We start from the raw sequence: 10,602 nt of genomic DNA on the forward strand, positions 1-10,602 counted from the left end.
GAGTCAAGGTCAGAAATTGTTCATCAGATGAAGGGGAACTCGACGAGTTTTTCATACAACTCGACGAGTCGGATGAAGGTTCATTCGATGTTCATATAGAGGAGGAACTCGTCGAGTCGTTGCCAAACTCGACGATTCGAGTCGTGGACAGCCCAACTCGACGAGTCGGGTCAACTGGCAGTTGACTTTGACTTGGAATTGGTTGGGGGTAAAATAGTCGTTTTAACCCAAGAGTAGTTATCAGTTTCTGACCGAGTGTTTTGTGGGGATTATAGCCGGAGGATTTCCGGAGTAGCAGCAGACAGAGGTTTCCCGCATAGATTATCAGCAGCTACTCGTTCGAGGTGAGTTACCTTCCAGTAACGGTGGGTCTACGACCGAAATGTCGGCCCACCAGTAGGAGTTGTATGATTAGATGATTGTCTTTGTGATATCATCTAGGTTTGCTACTACCTTATATGTTATATGCTAGCATGATATGTTATATGTTATAGTAGTAGAGTTCGGTTGTTAGGACCGAAGGGTAGGTCAGACACCCCATATATGTCTAACAGTATGTGATGATATGTTGATATGCTAGCATGATATGTTATATGTGATAGTGGTAGTAGGATGGGAAAAGTCCCCAAGTTCGGTTGTTAGGACCGAAGGGTAGTTCGGACACCCCAAATATGTCTGATAGTATGTTTATGTTATGATATATGTGATAGTAGCAGTAGGGGGTGGAATAGTCCCCGAGGGTCGGTTGTTAGGACCGACGGGTAGGTCAGCACCCCATAATGGCTTGACATGGGTAGGTCAGCACCCGAAAATGGCTTGACACGGGTAGGACGACACCCCAGAATGGCTGCAAGGGTAGGTCGGCACCCCAGAATGGCTGTACGGGTAGGTCGGCACCCTAGAATGGTCGTACCGGGTTGGTCGGGCACCCCAGAATTGTCGGGCAGTATGTATGCTATGTGAATTTATGGTATGTGGTACGATGGGGGAAGTCACTAAGCTTCGTGCTTACAGTTTACAGTTTTGGTTTTAGGTACCTCTTCAGCGATGGGGAAGGAGCTGGCGCGGTAGCGACACATCATACACACACCCTTTGTTTTCCGCACTTTGGATATTCTGGGATTGTACTCTGACTTGTTACTTATTTATGACTTGGGTTTTCAGACATGATACATTGTTTTATGAGATGATGTGATTTCGCAATAATTTCTTACGAATGTTTTTATGAGTCAGCTAATTAAAATGAAAATTTTGGACTTGAAAATATGGTCGTTACAATTGGGCCCATACTACTGAAAGCACAAGATCCATACTCGAATAGGTGAGAGTCTTGGAGAATCTAAGAAGCTTATAAGAGGTGGGGTTTTTGGTATGTTCTGATTGTTGGCTTGATTGTATTTCAATATGGAGATGAGCTTGCAGGGAAATGGTTCTGGTTCGGGTTCTGGATCAGGTGCAGGTACTGAGCCGATTAGCGAGTAGTTGCAGGAATTCATTTCATCAGAGATCTCTCGCTGTGTTTCGAAGATAGTGGGTAAGCGCTTGGGTACGTTCCATGCAGAGGTTATGGCTATCATTGGATCTTGTACACTGACTTTCCGGGAGTTCTGTGCTTGTGGAGCTCCTACGTTCCATGGGGAGAGGGACCACATTGTCAGTAGGAGGTGGTTAGCAGATATGGCTAACGCGTTTAGGACGAGTTTCTGCCCCGATGAGGCGAAGGTCAAATACGCTTCCAGCCTGTTGAAGGATCGGGCACGTGATTGGTGGGAGGGGATCAGTAGTGAGTTGGGTATGATGATGTCGATGCCATGTCATGGGATGACTTCTCGACCAGGTTCTGAGCTGAGTTTGCATGGACAATTGAGGTGCAATAGTTGGTGCGAGAGTTCCTGGATCTCTGCCAGACTACTAAGACGGTGGCAGAGATCACTGCCAAGTTCGGGGAGAGGGCTTTATTGGTACCGCAGTATGTAGTAGATGAGGAGATGAAGAAAGTGAGGTATCATGATATACTACAGGATGACATCAGGAAATTCGTTCGTATTTCAGGGTGCGAGACCCTGAATGATATGATCTCTAGAGCCCGAGAGCGGGAGATTGATTTGGAGCACATTGAGAAGAGGAGGTCAAATTAGGTGCATCCTTTGGAGGGTCCCGAGAAGATACCCAAGACTTCTGACCAGCATTTCAGAGGCCAACAGGACCGAAGTCAATGCAGAACGTGCAGGAAACTGCATGATGGGGCTTGTTGTTCTAAGGGTTTGGGCTGCTACAAGTGTGACAGGGTTGGTCACTTCAGCAGGGATTGCCCTCAGGGGGCAAGCCCATTATGTTTTCACTGTGATCGGGTGGGCCACAAGAAGGCCGACTGTCCGACGTTGAGGGAGGAGCAGTGAATGCGCCTGCTCCGGCTTCTTTGAGGATCACTGATGGATGAGAAGGTAGGGCAGGAGCCCACATCAGAGAGGAGTTGAGTTCTGTAGATATGTATTTTTTGCCTTCTTTCAAGTTATTTATATTCATGTTTATGGTTGTTATCTTGCATCAGTTTGGGTAAGGCATATATGCGATTCATTTCGTTACTCATGTAGGAGTTATATCTTCGAGTAGTGTCATATGCCATTTGAATACTGTGAATTGTTAGTGGTTAGTGTAAGGTTGTTTCCCCTTTTGTTGGTTCGGGTGTTCAACGTTATCTCAGCTCGTAATCGAGATCGGTTCAGGGGCATTATATGGAAGGTCTGCAGTCAGGGTTCAGCAGGGTGGTTATCACCCTCGTTAGGATTCGGAGGGTTCAATCTTTGTGCTCAGATTGAATCATGGGGTCGCCAGGGAAGTGGTCTACTACCGAAGTTTTGCTTTGAGCGTCGGTTAATTGGACTTCAAGATTTGAGTATGGTATCATTTCAAGGCATCTGGAGTTATCAGTATTGTTGGGATTCAGAAAGTGCTCATCTAGTCTTCATAGGTTGTATGGTCTTTGAACCATAAGTCACAAACTTTAAGATTTTGGACGTCCAGAAAGCTCTTAACACATGGTCTTAATCCATTAAGACCTTACTACTCCATGCATGAGACACATTTAGCTATTGGGAAATCATTTTTATCACTTAGGACCTCCTTAAGGGCCTGAAAGGACGGCTCATCTCGTCCAAATCATATCATGCATCAACTTGGGACTTTTGGGATAAGAAATGGTTCCATAAAGCTAGCATTGCAAGATCTATAACATACAAGCATAAAGTTTGAAGCTTTTGACCTCCTGGAGCTTCTATAGCACAAGGAAACTTCAGATCCACAAGCTCGCCTTCCTTCTCCAACTATTTGATGCAATGCCTTCGCCTTCAAGAGCTTAAAACACACACTAACTCACACACACACAAAACTAGGGTTTGGAATGTTTCTGGAATATGGAGGCTATGAATGTTTCTAGAACTAATGAAAAAGAAAAATCTGAGCCAAAAATATGAACTATAATAAACTTGATTCCAATTACCAAGTGCTCAATGGAAGATAATATCATTCAATAAACATCATAAGATATTACGTTATATTCAAATTACGAACATCATTTTTGTAAGAGTCATTCAAAATACATGAAACTATAGTGCCTAATACAACAACGTAGTAACCAAATGACCCTAACATATTTTAAATGAAATATAATTATAATATATTGTGTATGTAACTAAATTTTTGCACAACATGTGGGATTCGTCTAATATATGAGATTCGTCTAATATTATATTGATTCCATTCTTTTAATACTTGTTTAATATAATGCAACTCATGAATATTTAAACTGTTGGACATATTTCTTTAATTGCTTAGTGGTCCGAAAAAAAAAGGCAAAAAGTTGTATGAATTTATCTCTCAATTTTTTGTATGGTATTTTCGAAAATTGAATATATTTAGCCTTTGAAATATGAGCTTCATGGAGTGGCTTAAACTTTTAATGTGATTATCATTATCTCATATGTATTATCATTGATTATGTGTGATTAATTATTCTGAAGGTGAAAATGTATAGGGGTTTCAAATGCATGAGGTTTTAGCAAATTATTGTGGAGTGGCTTAAATTTTTAATGTGATTATCATCATCTCATATGAATTATCATTGATTATGTGTGATTAATTATTTAGAATATGAAAATGTTCGGTGGTTTCAAATGCATAAGGTTTTAGTAAATTATTTTGTGGGTTTCAAATGGATGACATTCAAGAGAAAATGCAAGCTTTATAAGTATAGAAGATTTTTATTACTATAAAAACATTTAAAATTGTGTACATCTATATAAGTTTTGGTAGAACATATATAATTCATTTCTATAACACACATAATTATTGGTTTTCAACAAAAAATTCATATCATATTAATAATCATTCGTTCTAACTTATCATTATCACCAACAATTTGGAATAATAATTGTAAACTCATTTTATCAAAATCAATTATAAACAACTCCATCGATGTTATTTACAACAAAATAAGCGATATAAACTAACATAGTATATACATAGCATAAAATACATGTTGAATAATATTCTCTTGTACATAAAATATATTTTCTTAACATAAAAAAGAGAGAGACAACATAAAGATACATACATGTTAACAAAGTTAATTTCTCTAACTGATAAATAGTTTGATGGTTGATTTACCAAAAGCTTATGAGAAATAATTATCAATCTCACTTTATCATCCTGTGATTATAGAAAGATGCATAACATAAACTTAAAAAATGATCTCAAGTATACATTTACAAACATACCTAACTTTGAACATTGGTTAATATCTAAAACTTTGCATGCACCCAGTTTGAGTTTACATGAATTTATATTTGGAAAAGTTCCAATTGCTTTATTACTTCCATGGAACCACTCACATAACTCTTCAAACCCTACAAATATAATCTATCATTTTGTAGTTACATACATACAATATGTAATCTACAAATTTCTTATATAGGCTAAATATTTCATTTAACTCATCAATTAAATATCATGTTTTGAAGAGTTATAAGAGTTACAAATCATAATATTTCAATTAATCATAAATTAATTTGTATAAGTTGAATAGTCTTGGGAGTTTCAAATGGATGAGGTTCAAGGAAAAATGGTCTTGGGAGTTTCAAATGTATGAGGTTCAAGAAAAAAATGCTAGTTTTATAAGATATATATATATATATATATATATATATATATATATATATATATATATATAGATGACATGGAATAAACAAATTAGAATTGTCATTTATATATCGATTTAGGGCTTGGAGAAGAGAAAAACGAACGACGTCTGTGTTCGATCTCTTGCAATAGCTACTTCTTCTTCCTCTCAATCGTTGATATCCAACTCAAGATCTACAAAGAAGATATTTGATGATGCAAACTCTTCTGGATGTAGACACCCTTCTCGGATTTGGACATCTAGAATGGAAGATCATCCAGAGATAATGTTTAGGGCTTGTTCGAACAGATGGATAAGTGTAATTTAAAGCTTTATCATGTCTATTTTAATAATTTGTTGTTTTTGAAAGAAACCAAACAAATAGATAGAATATGGACATGATAAAGCTTTCAATTACACATACCCATCTATTCGATCCCTGAACTTTTTTCTCGGGATGATCCTCCGTTCTAGATGTCCAAATCCAGGAAGGTCGTCATCATCAACTATCTTCTTTGTAGATCTTGAGTTGGACATCAACGATTGAGAGGAAGAATAAGAAGTAGCTATTACAAGAGATCGAATACAAACGTCGTTTGTTTTTCTCTTCTCCAAGCCCTAAATCAATATATAAAGGGCAATTCTAATCTGTTTATTCCATGTTGTTAAATATAATGTCATGTCATTTGTCAACTAGTTGTATATCTAATGAATCTGGTTGCCTCTAATGAGAATTGAACAAAAGCGTAAGTTCGTTGGGTTTTTTTTCAACAAACAAAACATGATTGGGGTTTTTTTGAACGGTTTTGAAAGTTCGTTGGTCTTACAAGTCATTTTCAGATATTTAATTACACGTTATAAGCCACGTCATTTGTTGACTTTTATTAGCCGGATGACCCTAAATGAGAAGTGAACGAAAGTGTAAGTTAGTTTGGCTCTTTTAGACAAAAGGTTAAGTTCGTTGGGTTTTCTTGAACAAACAAAACATAATTGGGTTTTTTGAACGGTTTGAAAACTTCGTTAGGCTTATAAGTCATTTTCCCCTTTTTTATATATGTTGTGACACTATCCCATGAAATGTTTTTCTTAAACCCTAAATTCTTGGGAATTTATGTCTGGACTGTTATCCGCATTTGAACTTTGAAAAAAAAAATGGAATTATACTTTGGGACTATTTTCCGCAAACTAAACTCTGAAGATATTTTTAAAAGAATTTATTTAAGGTCAATTCAAATAGGCTCATGCGAGGTGTTACAAGATCGTTCATTGAGCCTACCAAGAATATCCACACCAATTGCAGGTTTGCACAACATAGTAAGAGTTGCATCGGAAATTCCGCCATGCTGAAAATCAAATAACTTAATTAATCTCAAAATCAAACATTTGTTGGAACATCATTCCAAACTTTCTCAGTTCGAAAATGACTGGGATATTTTACACATTCTGGAGCGTTCTTTGTATTCCATAATTGCTCTTTGTATTCCGAAATATGAAATTCTTTCTGAAGTATTCAAAATGAGGTACAAATGTTACGGACATGAACCTAACTAGTTATGTAATGTATGAGGGGGTAGTAATGCTAAATAAGTAGTTTTCTAATGTTTTGGATACGAATTAACACTCCATCTTCGACATGTTCTTAGCATTCTAGATATGTTCTTCGCATTTCAAACTTCATTATTTCAGTTAATATCTAGAAAACACTATAGAGTAAAGGAAACAAAAACTAATATGTAAAACCTCGATATCCTCATGATCATATGTCATGTTTACTTTGCCAAAAAACTATGAAATATTAGGTATTTCGGTGTACATTAGATAATGACTTTAAGTAGGGGATACCCAATCCAAAACCTGCTTCAAAAATGGGTAGAGCCGCAGGACTCATCTCCGAAATGCCCCGATCCGAAGTAGTTACATATAATGTTAAATTGCACCATTTGAGTGGTCCACTACAAAACGTTCTAAAGCCCACAAAGAAAATCAGGAACTTCTATATCTAAACCTCTATGAATTAGTGCAACAAGAAGTTAACATTGTGGAAATTTAGTTGTTGGACAAGCCTAGTTTAGAACCTATAGGGTTTAAAGTTATGATAAATTATATTTTCATGTTCTCATTGCTATTAATCTTTAGAGTTTAGATAGCCTTTTTATGTATGCCGGGCAAAAACCCCCAAAATGATATTAATAGAAAGATTGGAATTATATGAGAGTTTTTGGGGTTTTGTCGAGTTATCAGGATATACAGTCGACGATGTTAATGCCGGCGAGAATTCGCCTCTTCACCCATCGTTTCTCTTCACTCCTTCCATCATCTTCTTCCTCTTATCCTCCTCCTCCTCCATTTTCACTCACTTTCAGAACCTCCCTCTCTCACTCTGCTCCACCCCAGTCCCACCATGTCTCCGCCACTAAAACCCCCAAAATCTCCATCTCCGACTCCGCTAAATTCGTCAGAACTGTCCTGTTTCTCCCACCCGGAACAGACCCGGAAGAAGTCACCGAAGACATGATCTTACCCGGCTCCAACATCGTTCTAGGCCCTTACGCCGGCGAAGCCAAAGTCAAAGAGGTTCAATTTATGGGAAGCAGTATTCGCCCCAAAGATTGCCCTAAAGATGAGCGACCCGAATTTGCAATGTTGGGTCGCTCCAATGTCGGGAAGTCTTCCTTAATCAACTCCTTAGTTCGCAAGAAAGAAGTAGCCCTCACCTCAAAAAAACCAGGTATTGAATATTGATATCCCTCTGATTTCATTAGGGTTTATACGAATCTTCACATAACTGATTAAACAAAATTGGGATCTGATTGTGTAGGGAAAACTCAACTCATCAATCATTTCTTGGTGAATCGAAGTTGGTACCTCGTTGATTTGCCTGGTTATGGGTAAGCTCAACTTCACCATTGTCATAAAACTCTCACAAGGTGATTATCGATTCATTATTCTTTCTTCTGTAGATTTGCTAACGCCCCAGAATCTGCAAGAATGGATTGGTCAGCATTCACAAAAGGTTACTTTCTAAATCGAGAATCATTAGTAAGCATTCTGCTTCTTGTTGATGCAAGTGTCCCACCTCAGAAGATTGATCTTGATTGCGCTAATTGGATTGGACGAAACAACGTATGATTCCTTATAAAAACATTTTCATATATAATATGTTATTGGCAATTGGCATTAGATTGATCATTGATCTTTCCGTTTTGAATGTTGGCTATATATATTTCAGTTACCAATGACAATTGTTTTCACAAAATGCGATAAAATGAAGAACAAGATGGGAAATCGGCCTGATGAGAATATTAAAAGTTTTCAAGAACTGATTAAAGAAAGTTACAAGATTCATCCTCCATGGATAATGACTAGTAGTGTTACTGGTTTGGGTAGGGATGAGCTTCTTTTGCACATGTCACAGCTTCGGAACTATTGGGATAACTAGGGTTTTCAAGAAAGAAGATAATGAATGCAACAAAATACTTCAAATTTTATGTCTTTTTTGGGTGGCATGAAATAGGTTTTGTAATGTTTAGGATGATATTACAGAACAGATTCTACATATTTTGAACACCTTGTGCTTATTTGGAGAGTAATAGGGGGTGTGAATGTAGATTAGAAGAGTTTCATGGACTCAATTGAAACACTTAAAATGTGAGGTGTTCTTTGAGGTGAAGGATATGTATGTGATGACATATTCAAGGTGAATACTTAAAAAATTACTAGTTTTGTTTTGTTCCTTGATTGCAACTTTATCTTAAGCTTTGCTATTGGATGTTCTACTTTTAATTTATGGCATAACGGTTTAGGAGACAAACTATCATCAATAAAAAGAATTATTGTTTTAGCCTTTTAGTTATCATTTACCCACATATCACATGGATGTTAAAACAATCTTCACGAATCGTTATTTCATAGTAAGGGTGAATATTTGGACCTCTGGACTGAACCAGGAACCAGATATGGACATGGACAGGTGAGCATGTCTAGTCCAAGTTCCACCAATGGCTATCAAAGCGGTCCGGTTTCGGTTCAAATGCTCACTCCTATTTGGTCGTAATAGATAAACTAACTTTCGGTAGGGCTTCAAGAAGCTCTACCATATGCACCTAAAGTTGTAATGGTACAAGAACTAAAAAATTTGGACCTAGTAAGCATTGACAGATCTAGTCCAAGGTCCACCAACTTCTATCAAAAACTGGTCCGGTCTGGTATAAATGTTCGCCCCTATTTCACAGTCATGATAATAAATTTAGCAAAAAAAACATCATATTGATCAAAATAAGCATCAAATCAATAGCATGAGTATTTCATAAAGTAATGATTTATAACTCATGATCTTAAGATCTTATGATTTTAAAGATTTTACAAGCAGAAAACGATCATCATCATAGTAGGATCTATTTGAAGTAGAATATATATTGGGATCATAGGATCTCATAAGGATTTTAAGATCTTATTATGATCCGAGCAGGTCAAACATCATGACATTTATGTTATTCCATTTATGATCTCATTCCTTTAATTTTACATGAGCACAACGATCTTGTTTTATTTTTTTCTTAAGATGTTTTCTACTTAATTTTTGAGGTTTTCGGCAGCAAAAATGTGATTCATGTTTAAAAAATTAAAATTGATTCCACCGTTAATGTCTTAATCAACATAAAGTTATAATGAATAATACTACACAAACAAAAAATTGCGATAAAAATCATTAGACTAGTTCATTTTGTGACAACCCGACATTTTGAGACAATATAATGTAACACCAGTCAAATTTATGTGAAAATTTAACTTTCCTAAAATCTTATTTGGGTTAAATAAAGTGGTAGGAATCGTATCAAGGTTTTCGTACATATAAAGAACAGTAAAATCCGAGTTATAATGAAGAAGTTATGACCAATCTAAGATTTGCGGCAAAAACCGGCAACGCTGATAGATGTAAAACACAAAGTTTCGATACAATAATTTTTAGCCTTAGGTATCTAAACGAAAGTCGTAGATTACGTTAAACCGTGATCATGCATAAAAAGAACGCCCAAAACAGACTCCGTATGAAGAAGTTACAAATTTTCTAAGTTTCGTAACAGCGGTAGACAGCTAAAAACTCGAAATAAAAATTGAGCGATTTTTAGCCGACACAACTTAAACGAGAGTTGAAGGTCTCGACAATAGTAGTTCGATGGTAAAAAGACAAACGAAAACGGACGTCGGATAAATAAGTTATGGATTTTTAACAAAGTTATCGTGTCCCGGCCTATTAATTAAAATATAATAAAAAAATAAATTCAAAATTAGCCGACGGAGTCTAAATGAAAGTTGTAGAGTATTTTCTCACCTTCGCGTGGATATAAAGAACATCAAAAACGAAACCCGTATGCGAAAGTTATGGATTTTACAAGTTCGAGGCACACACACCAAGACGATTTACG

At 36.7% G+C, this 10,602-nt stretch overlaps 1 protein-coding gene across 1 annotated transcript; it reads left to right on the forward strand.

Annotated features, from left to right (window-relative positions):
• Nucleotides 1-7,332: 7,332 nt before the first annotated feature.
• Nucleotides 7,333-8,940, forward strand: EMB2001 (P-loop containing nucleoside triphosphate hydrolases superfamily protein). Its single transcript, XM_079031228.1, has 4 exons — nucleotides 7,333-7,904; nucleotides 7,995-8,064; nucleotides 8,137-8,299; nucleotides 8,406-8,940. The coding sequence occupies exons 1-4, from the start codon at nucleotides 7,385-7,387 to the stop codon at nucleotides 8,613-8,615; spliced, it is 963 nt and encodes a 320-aa protein (XP_078887354.1). The 5' UTR covers nucleotides 7,333-7,384; the 3' UTR covers nucleotides 8,616-8,940.
• The last annotated feature ends 1,662 nt before the right edge of the window (nucleotides 8,941-10,602 follow it).

This window comes from Lactuca serriola, chromosome 3 (assembly GCF_051521515.1).
Source record: "Lactuca serriola cultivar US96UC23 chromosome 3, Lser_US96UC23_V15, whole genome shotgun sequence".
NCBI lineage: Eukaryota > Viridiplantae > Streptophyta > Magnoliopsida > Asterales > Asteraceae > Lactuca > Lactuca serriola.

Coding starts and splice junctions, on each gene's coding strand:
- EMB2001 (XM_079031228.1), top strand. CDS start 7,385: ATGAGAGTTTTTGGGGTTTTGTCGAGTTATCAGGATATACAGTCGACG. Junction 7,905..7,994: donor CCTCACCTCAAAAAAACCAG/GTATTGAATATT, acceptor CTGATTGTGTAG/GGAAAACTCAACTCATCAAT. Junction 8,300..8,405: donor ATTGGATTGGACGAAACAAC/GTATGATTCCTT, acceptor TATATATTTCAG/TTACCAATGACAATTGTTTT.